General features: G+C 39.9%; 1 protein-coding gene across 1 annotated transcript in view; it reads right to left on the bottom strand.

Annotated features, from left to right (window-relative positions):
- Positions 1–23377, bottom strand: part of LOC149080854 (macrophage mannose receptor 1-like) — an 80271-nt gene that overhangs the window by 28713 nt on the left and 28181 nt on the right. Inside the window, exons 9-17 of the mRNA XM_089237524.1 lie at positions 20298–20362; positions 20031–20198; positions 19059–19100; positions 16873–17039; positions 10271–10475; positions 9504–9662; positions 5868–5990; positions 3634–3788; positions 544–643 (exon numbers count right to left, since the gene is read on the bottom strand). Coding sequence (XP_089093650.1) covers positions 544–643; positions 3634–3788; positions 5868–5990; positions 9504–9662; positions 10271–10475; positions 16873–17039; positions 19059–19100; positions 20031–20198; positions 20298–20362 — 1184 coding nt within the window. The remainder of the gene's footprint in view (positions 1–543; positions 644–3633; positions 3789–5867; positions 5991–9503; positions 9663–10270; positions 10476–16872; positions 17040–19058; positions 19101–20030; positions 20199–20297; positions 20363–23377) is intronic.

Below are 23377 nucleotides of genomic sequence, written 5' to 3'. Positions count from 1 at the left end.
TTCTTGCGCACTTTTCATATCGATAACAGTTATCAACGTTGGTGGTAAGATTGAAAATTTCAAATTTTTACCTTGAATAGTTTGAAATACTGATGCATAGGTATTTTCGGAGTTACATCCTCAGTGACAATTTGCCAGTGCGCGTATAGCTTTTGGATAGCATCGCTCGAGGCCATGTCTTGTAGCAACCCGTAATGCTTTCCACGATGCCCCTTTTATGGTCTTACCTGGTAACCTGGTAACAGGAAACTACGTCCTTGAGAGATTTCGTTTAATCAGTGTAAACAAGTAAACCATAAAAGTGAGCACCATTATTACCATTGTGACTGCTCTGCCACATCTTCCAAAATGCACAAAAAAAGCTTTATGTTCACTGTGCTCTGTTATTGGGAATAAATTTACTTCTTTCATCTGAAGGCCCTCCCTTTGACATACAGACCTATGCTACATATTACATTTCGGATTCAAGATCAGGGGCTTGCAAAGAAACTTGTTCATAAGTCTGTGGGGGGCACATCAATAATTCCACATATCAGTATTTACCTGTAGAGGTTTTACAAATGTATGGAAGCTTTTCAGAACACGAACTCTTCCTCCACGCCCCCATGGAAGCGGCATCGTAAACCACTTTAACGCATCCTCTCTAAGAATGAAAAATAAATTAATAACAATATTGGCAAAACATTACAAACATTTGGAAGGAATAGACAAATGACAATATACAGGGTCATTGCATAATTAATTCCCTTGGCTGCGTTTTGATAAGCGAACCGTTGGTCGTAGAGGCATACTTCCAATTAGAAAAATTATCCAAATAACGTGTGGACCTCAGATACGTCATTCATATTGTAAGGGTTCTTTTTGTATAGTTATTAAATAAAAATGCTAACAAAGAAAATTCAATGTTTCTAAGTGCAATATTCGAGGAGATATTTGAATTCAACAATCTGTGAAAAGGTAGGAAAGAACAGCATGATGAGCTTCATTAGAGAGTTTGTGATGGGTTTCTTCATTAGTTTATACTTTTCTTTCTCCCCCCCCACCTTTTTTCGATTTCTGAACACAAATATCTAAGCAAATATTTTTGAATGATGCATCTGGATACTTTTTCTAGGCGGAAGTATGCCTCTGGATTAATGGTTCACCAGTAAAATGCAGAAAAGGGAATTAAGGAATCACCCTGTACAATAATATACAGTCGGTCCCCCCGTATTTTGGGGGGTGGCCGCGGATACGGGAAATCCGCGAATAACCGAAACCATAGTTTTTCTTTTTTATCTCGTTTATTGAACAGCATGAGAAGAGCAGTGTAACAAAAAGGTAAAAGGGAATGTAAAAGAGGGTGCCAGCGATTGTTGACGATGTTTTCTGAAAGAACATCATGATTTCTGTTTGCCGTTTCTTAGTCATATCATCAAATACACTCATGTCCATAAATTAAGGATAATTCAGAATCACACGGAAATCGAAATCTAAAGAAAAAATTTCACCTGTAGAATTATCACACACATCTGCAAAAATGATATGAAAATTTCAGGAAGCTACCAGATGATGCCGATAGTACGTAACAATGATGAGAGTGTAAGGGGGGGGGGGATATATAAGGAATGGTGGCAAAGAAGTAAAATTGTTCACAAGAGTTCTGTAAGGTGCTCAGTGCCATAAGCGAATAGTTATGACACAGAGGACGCATGTGGATGATTTTTTACGTGGTAGAATTATCGGCCGCATGGAATGTGGGCATACTCAGATGGAAGTATCCGAGGAACTTGGAATTGCCCAAAGTGCCATCTCTAGGCTTTGGCAACGATTCCAAGATAACGGAAATGTCAGTAGAAGTTACAGTACAGGTCGCCCTCGAGTTACGACGCCGAATGAAGACCGGTATTTCGCAGTAACTGCCAAAAGAAGCAGCGGAGCACAGCATCCGACCTGTCTCGTCAGCTATCTGCAGTCACGGGTACCACAGTTTCAAGGCAAACCGTGTACAGACGTTTGGGAGATATTGGTCTATATGCTCGCAAGCCTGTCAGATGTGTTCCGCTCACGGCAACTCACTGGCGGCAGCGATTAGCCTGGAGTAGAGAACATGCAATGTAGACATCGTCACAGTGGGCTTGTGTGATGTTTTCCGACGAGTCTAGGTTTAGCTTGCAGTCCGATTCACGTCGGACTTTCATATGGAGAACGCCACGTACCCGTTACCACCAAGACAACATCATCGAACGACACCGTTACGGTGGTGCAGCATTGCTCGTTTGGGGTGGAATTATACTGGGTTCCAGAACAGATCTGCATGTTCAAACCGGAACCATGAAAGCCCAAATTTATCGGGACATCATTCTGGAACAACATGTACGTTTGTTTAGGGGTGGCGCTGAATTTGTGTTTATGGATGACAACGCCCATCCTCATTACGAGCAAACATCGTAAACGAATGCCTTGAATCTGAGGATATAACCCGTATGGAATGGCCAGCATTCTCACCTGACTTGAATCCGATAGAGCATGTGTGGGACATGCTTGGCCGACGAGTTGCAGCCCGTCAACCACCTCCTACATGTGTACCGGAACTTCAGAGAGCATTGCTTGTTGAGTGGAGTGATCTTCCCCGAGATCAGATCGATAATTTGATACTCAGCATGCCTAGGCGTCGTACGGACTGTATTTCATCGCATGGGAGACATACAATGTATTAACAATCATACCAACCATGTAATAGTAAGTTTTTGTAAAGGAGATATTTTTTACAATTGCTCCAGGGAGCAAAAATCGTAGTTTTTATGAATGGTATCACACATACACCATCGTTTCTGTTCTTTATCTTTTGTTTAATAAATGGGCTTTATGAATAAGTGACGTTTGTTTTGTTTCTGAACCTTTATTTGCCGGAGCTGGCATTATCCTCAATTTATGGACATGAGTGTATGTTGGAATATAATGACAAGGCTTCCTCTACTAATTTTTCTACATGCGGAGAGCGTACCATAGAGGGATGTATGTCATGAAAACAATCTATTGCTGATTTAAACTTGCGAAGCCCTTCCGCTATGTTACTCATGGTGAAAACTTGCCCTCCACTTCTTTATCTTGATCTTCTTCATCTGGTACCGCTTCAGTTTCAGGAGCAGTCAACTGCATTAATTCCTCCTCTGTTAATACCTCTGAATTGCTATTAATTATCTTTTTGACTTCTACATTCATATCATTGAACCCTTCTCCACCCACCTGTTTCGCTAACGTGGCAATGTCTTTTATAGTCATCTTCAGTTGGCTCTGTAGAAATGGTTGTGTCCTTAAGCGCACACTGTGGCCAACGGTTAATCCAACCCGAGGTGCCATTTCTCTCTTGGGAGCTGCCACGGCTCTAGTGATGACAGTAGTGTCATTAGCGAGCCATCCTACACATGCACAACTCAAATTTTGTAAATAAAACACACGAATGACGGTTTCTGTGAGAGTGTTGTAAAAAAATAAAATTATTAAAATGAAATGAAGGAAAATAGTTCAGTATAAAAGTTCCCGTAAAGGGGGGGAAAAACCGCGAATACGGAAACCACGAATACGGGGGGGGGGCGACTGTATAAACATTTACTAATCAGAAATATTGTGTTATTTAAAAAAAAAACTTACCACAGAGTCATGAATATCCACTTGATCGAAATCAAAATCCCAATGCGAGTATCTCACGGAAGTATCATTAATCCAAACGTAACGATATTCTTTATTCCTATGTAATCCTATGTGAGCATCATTTTTCAGGTATTGCAAAAGGAATGCAACAATCTCTAAAACGATAACACAGAACACATAATCATGATTAAATCAAATCAGTTGCAAGTTGTTTTTTCCCCGTCCTTTGCAGAGCAACTATCTGTAATGAATCTGACAAATAGCAATTGATGTTTAAAAAACAATAGCAGCAAGATAATTTTTCGCTTAAATTGGGAATATCGATGAAAGTTTTGTCAGTATAACTCAGCCAGCCAATCGTGGTTCATTGATTTCAAATAAATAGCGCAGGTTTTTGTTTTTAATAATAACTCGAACCACGGGCATACCTAGCGCAGCACGTACTCGAGTGGATGGACTGGTCTCTAATCTGCAGATACGTTCGATGATTTTTTTTTTTGCACCATGAATTTAATGAAATACACTGAAGAGCCAAAAAAACAGGTTCACCTGCCTAATATTGTGAAGGGCCCCCGAGAGCTCGCAGAAGTGCCGCAACACGACGTGGCATGGACTCGACTAATGTCAGAAGTAGTGCTGGAGGTAATTGACACCATGAATCCTGCAGGGCTGTCCATAAATCCGTAGGAGTAAGAGGAGGGGGGTGGTGGAGATCTCTTCTGAACAGCACGTTGCAAGGCATCCCAGATATGTTCAATAATGTTCATGTCTGGGGATTTAGGTGGCCAGCGGAAGTGTCTAAAGTCAGAAGAGTGTTCCTGGAGCAACTTTGTAGCAGTTCTGGACGTGTGGGGTGCCGAATTGTCCTGCTGATATTGTCCAAGTCCGTTGGAATGCACAATGAACATGAATGGGTGCAGGTGATCAGACAGGATGCTTACGTACCTGTCAGAGTCGTATCTAGACGTGTCAGGGGTCCCATATCACGCCAACTGCACACGCCCCATACCATCACAGAGCCTCCACCAGCTTGGACAGTCCCCTTTTGACATGTAGGGTCCATGGATTCATGAGGTTGTCTCCATACCCGTACACGTCCATCGGCTTGAAGCAATTGGAACCGAGACTCGTCAGACCAGGCAACGTGTTTCCAGTCCAATGTTGGTGTTGTCGGGCCCAGGCGAGGCGTAAAGCTTTGTGTCGTGCAGTCATCAAGGGTACACGAGTGGGCTTCGGCTCCGAAAGCCCATATCGTTGATGTTTCGATGCATGGTTCGCACGCTTACACTTGTTGATGGCCCAGCATTGAAATCTGCAGCAATTTGCGGAAGGGTTGCACGTCTGTCACGTTTAATGATTCTCGTCAGTCCCGTTATTGCATGATCTTTTTCCGGCCGCAGCGATGTCGTGGATTTAATTTTTTACCGGATTCCCGATATTCGCGGTACACTCGTGAAATGGTCGTACGTGAAAATCCAAATTTCATCGCTACCTCGGAGATGCTATGTCCCATCTCTCGTGCGCCGACTATAACACCACGTTCAAACTCACTTAAATCTCGATAACCTGCCATTGTAGCGGCAGTAACCGATCCAACAGCTATGCCAGACACTTGTTGTGTTATATAGGCGTTGCCAACCGCACCGCCGTACTCTGATTGGTTCCATATCTCTTTATTTGCATACGCATGCCTGTACCAGTTTTTTTGGCACTTCAGTTTATAATGACTTTTATAATCCTTTATCTACCACATGAAAAAATGAAATTATGTAAATTTTTCTCCTTCCTGTGTATGATAGTACAAGTTCAGGGCTCTGGGTAAACACAGTTTTTGGAGCAGAGACATACACAGGGTTAGAGAGGCATGGAGGGCCAGCCCCCTAAGACAATCAACAAAAATTAAAAATATTTGTTAATGTAAAAAAAATTAAAATATCGAAAGAAGATGCCAATTTTGGCATCTGAATGGACTCTGAAAATTTGTGGCACGTGGTGGGCACGTTCTTTGTTCACCCATGCGAGGAACGGGCCCTGCCTCTGCATCCACCTATATGCCTTGGAACGCTACCAATTAAAAGTTGGTTCAAACGGCTTTGCGGAAAGTCAAGGATGAATTAGAATTTTCGAGAATAGTTTTCCAATATCTTTAATGAAAAACATGCAGGTACATGCGGTACCTTTACAGCACCAGCAGAAAATTTAAAACTAAAAATCTATATGAACATTGGTGTTACCTTGTTCTTTCCCACTATTTATTGAAACTAGATGTCCACTTTCGTTTTTGCATGCGTTTGATGCTTCTTCCCAGTTTTTCCATTCGTTCCTCATCATTCCCTTGACGAGAAAACAACTGTCTTCTAAAGGAAGAGAAACATCACATTCAATACACAATGTGAAGACCATTTTTTAACAGATCGCATCTAGCTAGAAATAAAAGTGTCTAACGATGAATATACAGGGTGATTCAGAACTCATGGGCGAAACTTTTAAGTGGTGATAGAATACATGTGAAGGGTCGGGGGTGTACTGTCTCTTTCAACCATGTGAAACATCTGAGGTGAAAATGCTTTCAGTCCGCTGTAATAAAGGAAGAAAGATACGCATAAAGGGGAAAACAATGATTTTAGTCACAATGCGCAGATGGGAAAAAGATCAGAGTCCGGCATATGCGCAGAAAGTGATATTTGAGTGTGCGAGTATTTGTTTTATGATTTGCTTTACTGATGTGTAGTTCGTGCTTATGAATTTCAGGTTAGTTCGTGTATCAAAGCATTACTGAGTAAAGATTTATGTTGTGTCCTACAGAAACGTCCTACGTCGAGATTTCAGAGGAAGTGGAAGTTATTAGAAGCGGTCGTGTATAACCATCTCCTTTCATAGGGATTGACTGTAAACGAGAAATTTTGAAAGGTTATGTACCAGAAAAAATTCTCACTGCCGACAAGACCAATCAGATGTCTTCGCGTAGATAGTTCTACACCACCGTTCCATTTTCTTTGGTAATCACACCAGCCATGAAGTCACTGTTAAAAACAAGCAAAAATGGAGAAAGGACATGCCTATCGAAGAATTAGAAGTTTTGTACACGGCCCCGACCCTGGCTCTTCAGAGCTTCAGTCAATGAGTCAGGTGTACATTAACACAAGGAATATTACAAAATCATCATGAAGATACGAATGTTCTGAACTGCTTTCCGATGATGTCACAGTCTCTATAGAAGGCTCGGAGATAGTAACGGTTGAAAACTGAGTATCAGCTGCATTTTCAGGCGACGGAAATGGACCATGGCTCTGTGAATCCATTTCGCCAAACGGAAAATGATCTTCAAAAAACTTCACATCTCTAACAATTTGCACTTCCTCTGTTTGGGGGTTATAAATGTGATAACCCTTGGTTTCGTCGCAGTAGCCAAGAAGAATACCATCCCAAGCTTTAGGACCTAGCTTCTTTCTATTATACTGGGGGATATGAACCATGGCTCAACGTCCAAAAATGCGAAGATGCAATATGCCAGGTTTTCGTCCTTACCACAGTTCTTGAAGAGTGCGATTTTTCAGAGCTTGAGTTTGATAACGGCTGCAAATGTAGGCAGCTATCAAGATGGCCTCGGCCCAAAACACAATGTCCAAATTCGAGTTGAAAAACATGGCACGAGCAGCTTCCATCAAAATGCGGTTGAAGAGCTTGGCTACTTCATTCTGCTCGGGTGTATGTGGCACAGTTCGCTGATGCAATATTCGAGCATCTTTCAGAAAATTTTCCATTTTTTGCAGAGACATATTCTCCACCATTGCCAGAATGCAACGCTTTGATTTTTCTTTCCATCTGATTCTCCACAAATGTCCTGAATTCAACAAACTTGTCAAAAACTTGATCTTTAGAGTTCAAAAAAATAAACAAAATGTTTGCAGGAGAAATCAATAAAGGTAAGAAAATACTAACAAGTTCCGCCATTTGATGAGACTTGCATGGGGGCAACAAAGATTCGAGTGAACGAGTTCCAAAAAATTTCCTGCATGTGTCTCGCTGGATTTCGGAAAAGAATTGCGGTGTGACTTTGCACGAACACAAACATCACAATCACCAAAATCTGATTTGAAATCCTGTTTAAAATAGTGATTTTTGCAGCTCCTTAGCGAACGAAAATAGAGGTGACCCAGTCTCCTGTGCCCTACCTTACAGGTGTCTTGCTTCATTGAAGTGGTACAAACAAAGTTTATTTCATTATCAAGACGATACAGTCCATTTTTTCACTTCTGTTTCAGTTGTCAAAACAGAAGAGTTGTCAACCATAGGCCTTTTTGTATTTTGTACCTTTTGTCAACTTTCTCTTTTAGTATCTTGCAACCATTCTCGTCAAAGATGACATAGCTGAGGCTGACTGTGTATAAGTTTGCTATTTGCTAACACTTAACAAATTCAGCGGGAGTCTAGGCACAGACTTGACATCCTTAGCGTGCAGTGTATTTGAAGAGCTGAGCACTACAGGGTATGGGGCCACACCTTGTGACTGGCAATTTTTCACCATTTGCTAGGCGGACCTCTTCTTCGGATGATACATCGTGTGAAACGGGCAATGAACAACTGAGATGAGCTGATGCACCAGAGTCTATGAACCATTCATGCTTATCAGAGAAAACAACGGCAGAAAATACTGAAGACAGTTGCTTTAGAAGCACGTTTTTTTTCCAGAGCAAACAACATTAGCAAAACACTTGCTTGCAGTTTTCTGTGAGAGGATTTTTCCTTTTTGGTTTCTAGCAGGTCGTAGACTTGTGTCCGCACTCATTGCAATTGAATCACAAAACGAAAAAAACAGAATTCGATGGCGGTTTCGGAACTTGAGTGGCGTCTTCTAGCAGCAGGCTTTTAGTCATGATTTCTTGTCCGAATCCACGAATACCCAGGACGAGAGGCTTATAATAATCTGGTGATGTTGCGAGAATGAAATCACTGATGACGTGGTGACCGACGGCTTGCTGACGTTCTCGAGTTGTTCCAAGACGATCGTGAATTTATTCAGGTATTCGTTTACTGTACGGCAATCATGAAAACGAATACCCAGAAGACTCTGATATAGGCCTACCACATCAACAATGCCTTTGTCTTTCGAATGTGTCATTCAGCAAGTCCCATGTTTGTTTGGCAGTTTCGCATTTCCGCGTGATCGTTGCAGTTGTAGGCTTGAGAGACAAGTTGATTTCCGCGAGGGCTTAGCAATCCAATGCGTTGTCGAGTGTTTCGGTCCCCGGAACAATAAAATTCCACTAGCCACAGGAAAATTTTCATGACGAATTTCCAATCGGTAAAATTCTTCTGGCCTTCAAGGTGTTTTGATTCCGGCAGGGTGCCGACAGCGAAACTAGTGGTCACGATCCTGGAAGTCGTCGGCATCGAAACTCTCAGAGTTTCTAATTCCCGTTTTAAGGCTTCATATTCCTCAGCCGTCACCATTTTGGAGAGAAATACATAATGCTAATCGGTGTGAGAAAGACCGTTTAAAAACATCGGAACGCGCGAGTTTGTAGTCACAAAAAAGAAGAAAAACTTACGCGGTGCGCCCCATAACCTGTTAGCTGTGAGTCAGTGAAACTGAACATGTTTTTTACATAGAGATACTGAACTTCACTACAAACAACACTCACGACGACATCCACAAGAGGAAAGAATCATCACACGCATACATGAGGGTACAATCAGTGGACATTACACGTGCTGCCATCTATCGGGCACTATTTACACTAACAAAAACAGATGTTAATCTGATGACGAATAATAGATTTTTCCTTCACAGAAAAATGCCGGAGACGTAATAGGATTTTTATAACTATGAAAAACTGTTCACAGTTTGATACGAATTAATAACAAACCGAATTGAAGCCATTCTTTCTTGCAGTGCCTTTCATCAAATAGACCCGGGAGAGTCGTAAGCAGGGAATCGTCAACAGTTGTTGTTGGATCCAAAGAATCCGCTCGCTTGCAAATGAAATGTCTCGATTGAGCACAAGAAGTTTCCTGACGCCACAATCCTATTAATTGCAATGGATAAAATTTTGCTGAATTAGTCAATATACTCTAATTACAATTAATACACAGCCTGTCTCATTAGGTACAGTAAGAAAAATTGATTTTCTATTAAAACTATTGAATGTAAAAAAAAAAAAAAAAAATCTTCAGAATTTCAATAGAAAAAAAGCATATTAGCTTTAAAGCAAGCAAAGATTAAGTATACAGATCGAAAAAGTTACAATCGAGTACACTGAGCTAATTAAAATGCGAAAATAAGGTGTTTCAAAAGTTTAGGCACAAACGTCATTTTTTATGTAAATTAATGATTGATTTGCGTTTGAATGGATGATCAAGATTATGCAATACAAAAGCAAAATCGGTTTCCATCATTGAATCAAGATTTCAAAGTCGTCGTGAAACCATCACAGAGGATTTTTCTATTAATTGCTAATTGCAATTTTTTTTACTATGCCTGAACTTTTGAAACAGACTGTATTAATGATGCCAATGAAGATTTTCTAACACACATGTGAGTTAATTGAGAATCGCAATTACTTAAATTCTATCTGAAACGTCTTTATAGGAATAGTTTTTAAATGAATGTCATGATTATTTCAAGGTTGCCCACCATTTATGACATACATATTGGCGCATATCACGCTAAGATGATGATCTTCCAAATGTTCTCTCACAATCGCGGCATCACGATCGTCCTCCCAGTTGAGGAAATCCATTGCGCTGCCATCGGTCCAGCTGTATACGAGTCCTCCACCATCATACCCTGCATTTGCCCCAATCCATACATTTCTACTCTCTGTTCTGAGCTCGTACAACTATAATAAAAGCAAGAGTGATCCTATTTATATATCGTTCAGATTTCAGAAATGCTACATAAACAAATGACGTGACAAACTAGTGACAAGGTTAATGTATATTATATCTTCTTATTTTTACAAAAGATTGAGCCCTTATTGTCAGAAATTCAATCGTCTGATCTCTGAGTACCTAAGAACCCCTTCATGGAATTACTATTTAAATTTTCAAATTACTCAGAGTAAGAACTACATTACAAGTGTAAAATATATTCCCATACTACCAGCATTTATGATGATGAAGTAAAGTGGATTCATGGAATTGACTGAAAACATTTCATCCCCAGACATTTCACCAAAAGAAAATTCCCTGGAGAAATTCCTGACAACTATTTGCCACCAAAAGAGTGAGTGAGCAACTGAGTAATAAGGAAGTGGGTAAGTAAACAGGTGAGTGAGAAAACGCATGAACAAGAGAATAACTTGCTCACTGACACTTACTTTCTCTTTTACTCAGTCACTTTCTCACTCAACAGTTCATTCATTTGCTCACTCACTTTCTCACTGTCACTTGCTTACTGATTCATTCACTTGCTTACTGATTCATTCACTTGCTTACTGATTCATTCACTTGCTTACTGATTCATTCACTTACTCACTGAATCTATCGCTTACAAACTGCATTAAAAATTCACCCACAGCCCTAGATACTCTCACTGTTAGGTACACATGCATACTTCCGACACATCTCATTCAGAAGTAAATTGTCCAAGACGATAGACAGGAGTTGTGCTTAGTTTGAATAAAAATCACTTATGGAGTTGCTTAACCACTTGCCTCTTCACTCGCTCATTCAATCTCTTACTAACTCATTCGCTTATTTTTTCGCACACTCCTTTGCTTATTCTTTCGCACACTCCTCTGCTTATTCATTCACTCATTTCTCACTGGCTCTGTAACTCACAGACTTGCTCAATCACTTGCTTATTCAATCGCTAACAGACTTGCTTATTCAATCATTAACTCACTTTCTCACACAATTCCTCACTGTTACTTTCTTTTCTTACTAATTCACTCACTTGCTCCCAGACTTGTTCAATCACTTGCCTTTTCACTCGGGCTCATTCAATCACTTACTCACTCATTTGCTTATTCACCTACTCACTCACTTCCTAACTTGCTCATTCAATCACTGTGGCAAAATGCTGTATGTGGTTATTACATCTATGAATTCTTTGTCTTTGAATTTCCTGGACATGAGGATAGTGAACATTCATTAATGTGTCCAAATTTTACACACATATCTTGTTATTCAGACAGTTAATAATATTTTTCCACAATCTTTCTCTATGGAGTATTATTGCTGACAAACACTGCTTAATGACTATATTTCATTGGATAATGAAATCCTCAAAGCAAAGAAAGGAATTTTGATTCTCAAATTCGATTGCCCAGACACAACAGGCATGGAATTCCATGCTGCAAAAAAGACATTCAACACCTTTTCTATGTGCGCAAGCAAGCCTACAACTAATGTTGTGGGGACTACAGCAGTAGTCCTTGGTGATGCACGCACATGATATGGATAACAACATTGTAATTTACAGAAGGGTCGATAAATCATGCAAACTAATATACTGTCCAACATTTCAGTGCCAAAATAACCCAGGCAAGCAACATCCAAAAGATAAAAAATTTCGCGGGTTCTGATCTGCCTGTAACATAATATTTTTTCCTGAAAAGAAAAATGCTTCTTCAAAGTAGATTGGGACTGCGTATAACAGGTGCTAATAACTATAGAATTGGAACTCCACACAGTTCAACGAATAGCAGTGGTGTCAGAGCCGGGGAAGCTGTGGATGCTTCAGCAACCACGGAAATTTGTAGCACTGGTCCGAACACCCCCCCCCTCCCCAGAATTTATTCAGAAATCAAAATTTCCTACATAAAAGCGATTTAAACAAATCTAATTCCGAACCGAAATCTGAAAACACGCAACTCAAGTAAAAGACCTGAGTGATACGGTGGCAGATCTACAGCAATACTGTAGAGCCTAGACGAAATAATCTAGAAACCTCTGGAGTGCCGGAAGCTGAGAATGGGAATCTAACTACGGTTCTAGAGAAAATGGAGGATATCATTGACTGTAAATTCAAGGACAATATATCTGTGCAGTCCATCGTTAGAGGTGAAATGTTACAATGGTTTAAGTCTTATCTAAATGACAGAAAACAGAAACTTAAGATAAACAACTCTTTCAGTGAATACACAACTACAACAAAAGGAGTTCCTCAGGGCTCTATTTTAGGTCCGATTCTTTTCATTATTTTTATTAATGATTTTTGAATGCTGAAATTCTTTGGTAAAATACTAACGTACGCTGATGACTCTGTCATTCTCTACCCCTGTATTGATGGACATTCACTTAAAAGACAGGTTGAACACAATCTTCTAATAATCAATGATTGATTCAATAATAACGATATGAAATTGAATCTCCATAAAACTAAATTTATATTGTATAGTATGTGATTGGACATGACAATTCAGATATATTACTCAAATCACATCTTACAGATTTCTCAAGAAATGATTGCAACTGTCCTAATCTAAATAGTTTTTTCTTGTAAATATCTTGGAATCCAGGTAACGCAAACTTTAAACTGAAATCGCACATTGCTACACCAACCAAAAAAACTAAGATATTTTCTCTGCAGGTTCTATCCATCTTCATAAAATTTTCCATCCTTCCTTTTCACGAACATTATAATACGCATATTATATCACGCATGAATACAATCTTCATTACAATATGGAACAACAACTAGGGGATGCGATTATGAGACCAACCTACTTCCTATCATAACCTCTCAAAATAGATTTCTCAACCTTTTGATCATTCGGCTTTGACTTCTGGTGCTACCGTCAAGGACATCTTGGGTTAACGACACTTGGTTGTCGTTATCGATATTAATACTTCATAAAAACAAGAATTTATGCTCTCCTAAAAAATTCATATCTCTGAGGAGACCTGGTGAAATATATAGAATCCCTTTACATGGAAAAGAGATTTAAAAAACAATTCATCTATTTAGCTCTCAAAATTTACGATTCCTTGCCATTCGAATTAGCAAATATAGCTTGATATTTTAAATTCAAAAAGGAAGTATTTCGTTACATTGCTGCTAGCACTAACATTGAAGACTATTTTTAAATGTAGACCATGGGACTAAGCTAAAACTGTATTTGAATTAAAATTGCCGTTTCATGTTTATAACTATTATTGATATTACGCATCATATATGACTGTGACAGCGCCGTCTTAACGCATGGGCCTCAAGAGAAGAGGGGTCTTACAAAAATGGGAACTAGTTAAAATTTGGGAATTTTCCAGGTAGGGTCTCAGGAAAAACCAATTGTCTGGGGGCCCACGACGCTCTTAAGACGTCCCTGGACTGTGAAAACTGTTTTAACTATGATCACATTAATCTCGTTGATTGATTGTCAGTACGGGTATAATTACCCCTTGGCAACTCTGGCACTGCTCAAAACAATTAGGGGAGCAAGCATAAAAGTGAAGAAATTCGTGCGACACAGCCACGTATTGGCATACAATGGATAGTACACGCGTATCAATGCGAAATACAGAAAAAAGACGTAAAAAAATTTGGAATTAAGCTTTAATTCTTTGAAAATATGGAAAAAACATGAAAAGATGATTTAGGGCAACAATTTGGTTACATGTAAACGATAAAAAAAAAGTACTGTTTAGACATGATGCATGAGTTTTAATAGGGCGTGTGGTCTCCTCGAACAGCTAAGGCTGCTGCACACCTGTTTGCCATGGATGCGATGAGGTTATCGATCAGACTTTGGGGAATACTGTTCCACTCCTCAAGAAGTGCAATCTGCAAGTCTCGGACAGTAACAGGCGGCCTTGGTCGCGCACCAATGCGTCGTCCGAGCATGTCCCAAACATGCTCGATTGGATTCAATTCAGGAGAGCACGCTGGCCATTGCATACGCTGTATTGTTTCAGCTTCAAGCATGTTCTCCACCAGACGAGCTCCATGCGGTCGGGCATTATCATCCTGGAAAACAAAGGAATCTCCAATGGCTCCAGCGTAAGGGATGACATGAGGTCGCAGTACCTCGTCTGCATACCTTCGGGCCGTCAAAGTGCCATTCCGAATGATATGCAGGTCCGTACGTCCGCCTATGTTGATTCCACCCCATACCATCCAACCAGCTCGTCTGTATTGTGACCTTTCACGAACGAATGCGGGGTTATTTCGAGTGCCCCTGTCCCTCCATACCAGAACACGTCGGGTGTCACACTCCAGACTGAATCGGGACTCGTCTGTAAACAGCACTTGGCTCCAATCATGTTGCTCCCAATCTCGATGTTCAGCAGCCCATCTTCTTCGGGCCGCACGGTGGCGTGGGGTCAACGGATAGCAGACCATTGGCCTACGTGCATAGAGCCCTCCCTCATGAAGCCGATTACGTACTGTTTGGCTGGACACCCTTCGTCCTGTTGCCAAGAGCAACCGTCTTTGCAGCTGCGTGGCATTCTCTGTTCTGTTTCGACGGACTGTTAACCGTACATACCGGTCATCAGTTGCTGTAGTGGCGCGCGGCCGACCTTGCCCTGGTCGACGTCTAACATTTCCTGTTTCTTGGAATCGATTCCACAGCCTTGCAACAACACTTCTGGCGACTCCAACAGCGTCCGTGACACTATGTTGTGTTTGCCCGGATTCCAGTCTGCCTATAACACGCCATGCCATGGATTCCGGTAAATCACGTTGTTGAGACATCCTCAAGTCACCTTGTCTGCGCAATCGAATTTCACAGTTACGGCAGTAAAACAGACGTTTCTGCAACATCCCGATTTCTGCCCTTATCTCCTTTTTCTGGTTTTTGACGTCATGAACTTTGATTTGCATATGAAGTTTTCTTCTTCCGTTTCCTGCTAGGCTTTAAATTATGGATGATTCATTTTATGTTACTTATCGGTATACATCTTTGCGTAATTTTGTTAAAACCATATGCTACCCTAATTGTTTTGAGCAGTGTACATTGGTATTTTTTTCCTATGCATCTGATGAGTAGTCAACATTGCCAGATTTGTTGTACAATCTGGGCTCCCCTCACTCCCCTTGACAACTCCCCTTGAGTTTTCTATCTAATTTAACATTGAAATTTATTAACATTTCTTGTTTAATTGGATTTTTTTAAAAAATATTTTGGATAATTCAAAGTTGGAGGAAAAAAGTCATGATTTTTGTACGAGTAAATTTGGTTTGAAAAAATTTTACAAGTCAAACTTTGCTTTCCTCGACCAAGTTGTTAAACAACAAATCTTTTAAAACAAATAAAGTTTGGAAATCTTGTTATTAATACCTCTTCCATTGATAATTGATAATTTAATGCCCATTTTAACATTGTCCAGCTGGAGTGCATAGAGAATGTGTACCACTTGGTACTACTGATTATAATATCTCAGTTTCCCAAACTTTTTATATATATTCCATCACTCCCTTCTCCAGATATTTGTTTTCTCTTGTCGCCCCCAACTCAATAGAACCCATAGGATCCTATGTTATATCTGTAGCTTCTATTGCCCTCCGTCACAGACCAGACACAACCCAGGCTCTGTCCCTTCTGGGATGTAAGCCTTTAACCCATGTGGGTTGGGTCGTGCTGGGGGGAACTATCACTGGCCTGTGATTGACTACCCTATTGCCCCTCCTGGACCATTCCATCGACCACCAGAGGGCGATATTGCCCACTCTGTGAAATATGGATGAAACACTGGATTATATTGTTCAACCTATGAATAAAGGTATACCATTCAAAATCTGAATCTTTTTATCGTCATTAATAATTGGGAAGTATCGAAAAATGCAAATTGAAATACGCCAATGAACGTATATTTCCTTGATAGCACAAGAATGATGAGAAAAATTTGAGAAACAGTTTCGTTGCTGATGATAAAATTTTAATAATTGATAATTATTATCTTATGTAGATGTTGATGATTTAGTTTCAATTTGTAGTCATTTTACAGATTCAGGATGAATTGATTGGATAATTCGAACTTTTTTTTTCAGTGACTTTGGACCACCGACAAAATACATTATATTCAGATATTCAGAGAATTAAACAAGTTCGACTGTACATGCTCGATGCTGCCATATAAGATACTGATTTGAGCATGAGTGATTTAAGTTACATGCCAGATGAGGATGTAGATTTTTGGAGATTTATCCAGGCCCCTGGTGTACAGTGAAGGAAGAATGGAAGCACATAAGGTAAAGGTAAAAACGCGATAATTTAAATTCATGTGAACTACAGGGATTGTCAATGAAGTCAGTACCACAAAAACATACCACATATAACAGCTTTATCTTACCATTCTTATCAGAAAATCAGTTTCATTTTCACTGTGTATCGAGACAAGATTTTCGCCCTTGTTTTCACAGAAAACAAGAGCCTCTTCCCATGAAAGCACATTTTGTGGAACAGTATAACAATAGTCATTGAATCTGTATCCAGTAGAGTCAGTTGAACATTTCTCCACTAGAAAAGGAAAAAAGATAATCTTAGTTCAGGTTTTCTTCCGATTATCATGATAGCAATTATTGTTATATAGGATTCTCACTGTATATCGATTATTATAGATGTAGCATCTTAATATAGGGGGGTCAAATGTCCCCATTTTTTAGTGATTCCTACACTTAACAATAAGTAGGAAAGTATACACAGGGTGAACGTGACCTAATCCGCGAAGTAAAAATGGTGATAGACGAGCCCAAGTGAAACATAAAACACCTTACCAACACTATCCTAAGTTTTCGAGTTATGGTGGATTATGGAGGAAAAATGTGCCAAGTCTGAAAAAAACCTGAGTTTGTGAAGTTTCTGAAAGACCTACATGTAGACTAGGTACATATGGAAAAGAGCAGAAAAAATCTTACATGGTGACATCAATTTCATCGAAATATCTGAATTTAATGGCGAACTTCAGGTGCTGAAAGTTTGGCGAAGTTGAAAATCGGATTGATGCCAAAAATTATGTAACCTGCCTATTCTCATAGGCAGAGATAGAATACCCATGTTGTTTAGCAACGTTTTAGCCATGGCCAACCAAGGATCATACGCTTGCTCAACTCCAGGGGGGGAAAATACTGTGGTTGCCTTACGGATGCAGACATTGCCGAAGAAGTAGGGAGTAAAGTCACATTGAATGATCTCATGAACAGGATCAATGCGAGACCTTATCATGAGGAATCTTTCATTCCATAAATTAACTTGAAGATATTGTGTAATTTACGAGCATCCAAAAAATAAATTAAAATTACAAATGAAATAGTTTTCGCGACAGTTTGCGTTTTATACAAGCAGAGTAAATGTCATTGAATACATTTTTATAATTATTGAGAGTATTTTTATAATATTACTAGCTATAATACCCGGCGTAGCCCGGGATTTCTTCAATGGGGCTTTTTTGGATCCCGTGATATCTCCCTCTTTCTTTGAGGGACATGCAAACCGTGCGTGTCTAAGTTCATCAATATGGCGACTTCATGAAATAAACAAATCTAGATTTAAAGAAACGTAAAAATAAATAAATATATATATTTTTAAAGGGTGCTAGGTATTTCGATCCCCCCCCCCCTCCGAACTTCAAGTTATCCATCTCTGCCTGTTTCTGTTTCAAGAAATGCTTAATTAAAGCTGTGGAATTTTTTCGATGTACTTTTTACGGGCCCATAATTTATTTTAAAACAACCTAAACTGTATATGCATTTATGCAGTTGAATATTAAAAGACAATACGGGGAACTTAATTTTCATGCTTGAGAAGATATAAATACAAAGTTGAAATCAATGTTAATGCATGGATATCCAACTCGAAAGCAGGTCCGGCTAATTGTTTCATATTTAATCTCTTGGGCTTCGTATATCTATCTCCAAGCGACCTCAATATTTCAAAAATCGAGTATTTAATACAGTTTTTAGAAATTATTGATGTGACAGAAAACTCCACCAAATTTCCGCATTTATACAGTAGAATCGGCAATTATAACACTGATTTCTATGAGGATTACCCTTTTCCTGACCCTCAAAGTGAAGCTAGTGATGATTATGACGTCATTCAAAAAACCTCATTACTGGGAGTATTGAAAATGTGGCAAACCATTATAAAGACATAAACTATTACACATATGGTAACAGGATTAGAGAAGTGACAAACCATTGTAAAGGCATATACACGTCTTAAACGCACTGCTAGGGAACCACGGTAACCAAAGTAAACTTTCGGAAAGTGATTGTTGAGGCCCAAAAACCATTGTTGCCCTACGGTTTTTTGCCCATTTGGGGCATTTGCCCTGCTCTGACGAAATTTTAAAGTAGCCTATCGTTCAAGTCGGGTCCCATTTGGTATATATGCAAAATTTGGCGACGATCGAAATAAAATTGTAGATTTGTATGGAGAACACACACATACACACACACAGACAGACAGAAAATCATTTTTATTATGGAAAGGGATCACAACCATTGTACTATTGATTGAAACACCAAAAATTCTTACGTGGCTGTGGCGTTGGGAGCACTGGAAGTTTCGGACTAAGCTCTAAAATCGGAAAAAAATGAATAAAATAAAACGTTAGTCCCATTTTTCAAGCATTTTGTTTCAAGAAACACAGCATAATTTTTCATGTACAAAAACCAACTACTATCTTTCATGAAAGTACTGAGGAAAATTTAAAGAATATATGTCATAACACATTTTCTTCTTATAATGAAGATTTGCGAAGAAAAAAAAGAGAAAGAAAGCTGTAATGCAGAAGAAACAGTGCATAGTCTATATTATTACATTGTGCAAGAATACGCCATTGGGGAGAAAATTTGATTCACAGTATACATGCTATAATCCGTTTGTGCCCTAGTACGATCCGTCCAGTAATCCAGCATTTTCAGAATGGCTCTCTTCACGTGTAGAAGAGGGAAAACATGTTACTGCATATCTAGGGCTCAATATGGGGGGCCTGGGCAAAGCGGAAATTATGGAGCCCTAAGGATGAACGACAAAGGCCAAAGATGCTTCATTAGTCAATTTAAATTTTGGGTCCCACTTACTCATATGGAAATCAAGCCATATAGGAACTCATATGTAATCAATATGCACAGAAGTTTACATTATTTAAATAGGTTTTATGTTTCCAACTGTCTTCCAGTAATCTGGTGATTGGGGTAATCCAGCATAACCCTGGTTTGATACATGTCAGATTAGTGAGAGTCTAGTATACTATATTTTGCAGAGTTGAATAAGATGCACGTAAACCATGGACGCACGAGCTTTCTTTTTTACGGGCCATATTTTGACCCCATGGGATTAGTGTTATATTAGTTACGTAGTGATATTTTGATGTATTGAGTCAAGTTCGTTTTTATATTGTTAAAATACCTGGAATACAATGCTGTCAGCCACAGCCATCCCTGGGAGCTAACACCCCTTATTTCTTTCCGACCTTTGTGTGTACGTAAAGAAGACAACACTCACGTTTTGGAGCTTTGCAAACAAACCAACTGAGAGCACCGCAGTATGATGCGACCCAATGCTTCTCGGCTGCGTGCATCTGCACACAAGCCATTCGACCACGGTAGTTTCTCGGTTGACCAGGTGCCCAGTTATTATAGTCGACGGGTGAGCCATCCACCCATTTGTAAGCTTGAAATAGAACACGTGCACAGAAGAATAAATCGATTCGTTTCAATGGGAAAAAAAAAAATCGCAATTGCAAGAAAAATGCCAGAGAAATTAACTTACATTCGCTTTCTGCGTCATACTTCAAACCAATCCAGTATGGGTGGATCAGAGTTCCATATTGGAAACTGTAAGGAAAAACAGGGAGAAATGTCATTCCATCAAATAACACAGCTAGTAGCGCCGTGGGTGACGGGGTGAAATTCAGAAGTTAATGCTTAAAAAATTATGTAATGTATGGTGGGGGGGGGGGGGGAATGCCATTCACACTAGAAACCTGCCAATACAAATAGGTAAGGGAAGATGAATGAAGTTCTACAGCAGCATTCCCAAAATTTTCTGTACAGCCAGGTTTACATATCTAGGATATCTGATTCCTCAGTGTGTGACGAAGCACTTGTCACAACTGGGATCTCAATGAGCGAGCAAACACAACAAGATCCGAGAATATGAACTCGAAACATTAATTTCAATTAGTAAATTGAACATTTCCAGTAGATGGTCAATCAATCCTTTGCGTCCCGTAACCTTACGATCAGGAAAGTCTACCGGAGTAGACGTCAGGAAAGGCTAATGACGGCAGAGCTAGCCCCATGGTTGGCTCAGGTGGAGTCTACCGACGATTCAAGGCTACGGCTGAACTTGGAATGCTATCAATCTCGGCGTCGCCTTATGTACGACCGGCCACTGGCGAAACCTTACGATCAGGAAAGTCTACCAGAGTAGACGTCAGGAAAGGCTAATGACGGCAGAGCTAGCCCCATGGTTGGCTCAGGTAGAGTCTACCGACGAATCAAGGCTGCGGCTGAACTTGGAATGCTATCAATCTCGGCGTCGCCTTATGTACGACCGGCCACTGGCGTAACAACAAATCGCTGCCGATCGTACCCCATTAGCATATCCTCCAGAGCTCCTATGTCATCACGACGCCATGTTGTTTGACGTAAACAACAACGATGAGGCAGGCGTCTCCTGATGACGATGTGGTTTTCGTTCGATAACACTCTGATCGACCTCAGATGACGCGACTTGGGATTACAGTCGAATTAATTATCGAAAAATATCCAATTTATTCATGTAAAAGCACTTATTTGAATGGGGTGGTCCATTTCCACCCTCCGCGGTTCCGATACCATTACACATTCAGCTAAACCTTACTAGTCACCTACCACATGGTGTATATGATATGCAAATGAATATGGAACACGAATGACACCTAACACACACATAAAGAACGAATGTGCATCACTCGTTTCTTTCATGTCTTCATGTTGCTAGCATGTTATATCCATGTTTCCCATTCGTGTCATTGTTTCCTACTGTTCACAAATTTCAGCTATGCTTGCTTTCTCGGAACACACTGTATTCATGCAAATTACATGGATTTGAATAGTATAAAATTGCAATTTATTGTTTTCCTCCTTAATTTTCTATCATTGATGAATAATGCACATCAACTTGTCACGTGGCATTTCCCTCCAAAATGCAAAGGGTCAAAAATAGTTCTTGCTTGACTTGTCAAGAAATTAGAGGCATTAGTACTTTTGAGCCATTCCGCTACTACTACTGAACCACGCATGTGCACCTTGTCCATATTTCTCTGCAGAACTTCAAACGAACTGGTACATGTTGCAATGCACGCGTACGCGTTGTGAATGTAACGTGAAATTTGTTCCTGAGTAATGCTTGCTATAGTACTGCCATCTATTTTTCGAACTATGAGTGAAGTGTAATGATTGAAGATGCGTTTGGTTTTTCTGTGGTGATACCTTTTAATTCTAGAAACGACGGAAGCGGTCATTTTGATCGCAAACCTACTTTGACATACGATTGCACCCAAATGGTTTATCTCAGATACTTGACATTTCATGACTTTTCTTATGTTATAAGGCTCTTAAATTCCTAAAATATAAATATTCTAGGTCTCTCTTAGCTCAGTGGTAAAATGAAGATCTACCTAGAATGACGGTAAATATATTCGATTGATATGATTGCAAAACATGCTGAAATGGACAATCTTCTTATGCAGACGTTAATAATAAGGAACATATTGGTTCTACTATGTGACTCTTGTTTTTTTTCAGTATCCATTTTGTACTATTCAAAGATACACTTTTGCCACACCATCTCCAGTCATATATCACCATACAGTGATTTCCAACTAGTAGACTTAGGTAGGAAAGGAAGACGCGCGCCATCTATCGGCGATCGCCCAGGTTCGGTAGGTAAAAACTTGTTTCAAACCCGTGTACCTCGATGGTAGTCTTCGTAGTGGAAGACGAGCATCTTACAACTGCTCCACTTGGGCATTACGCTTCCGCTGCACTGCATTTGCTGATACAATCTCACACGACGAAAAGAATTTTCACTTCAAACTGTCAGTGAACTGCCAAATGAAAATGAAGCCACGGGAGAATCACAAGACCTGAAAAAAAAATCATAATCAACCCCGCTCTCTTAAAGTAACAAAACACGGAATTACGTCTTTGTCACAACAAGCCCTTTTTTGTCCAAAATTTCAAAATACTGGTACACCAGCAAAGGTTTATTGGAAAACCAAGTCAAAAAACTGAATAGATACTGTTTTAATAAGTTTCTGTACAAAGAAGGATTAAGAAGGATGAGTGGGGGCAAAAGCAAAATACCGTCAGCTCATTTGTGATAACGTGGAAAATAAATCAACGAAGAGCAAAATATTTGCTCGTAATGCGAATCATCACTCGTTAGCCGAGTCAAAATCTTTGAATACAATACAAATACAACGCCACAACAGGCAAATTGCCCAACGAGGTGGTTGACTTAAGAAAATCATGGATCCCCGAGCCATTTTTTGGAGGCCCTACCTACTACTGCTACACCCCCCTCCCCCAACGAATCGGTACACGCGGGAATGTGCGTGTAGTGAAACCTGACGTTTTTTGTTTCCCTGTAATGCTTGTTATGTGTAGTGCTGCCATCTGCCACCAGTTTCTCTAACTATGAGTGAAGCGTTATGATTGAATGATTTATCGTTGTAGGACTGTTGCTCTCTGTGGCGAGACTTTTTAACGGGGAGATCGGTTCGCATTTGCGCCTTGAAGTTGGGAACCACAGAAAACCAACTTTAGCCAATCACCACTGTGGGGTTCGAACTCGGATCCTCG

This window comes from Pholcus phalangioides, unplaced genomic scaffold (assembly GCF_987345545.1).
Source record: "Pholcus phalangioides strain wild (caught in Gottingen) unplaced genomic scaffold, Ppha-v1.0 ptg000010l_1, whole genome shotgun sequence".
In the NCBI taxonomy this organism is placed as follows: domain Eukaryota; kingdom Metazoa; phylum Arthropoda; class Arachnida; order Araneae; family Pholcidae; genus Pholcus; species Pholcus phalangioides.
This window is presented reverse-complemented; position numbering and strand designations above follow the sequence as displayed.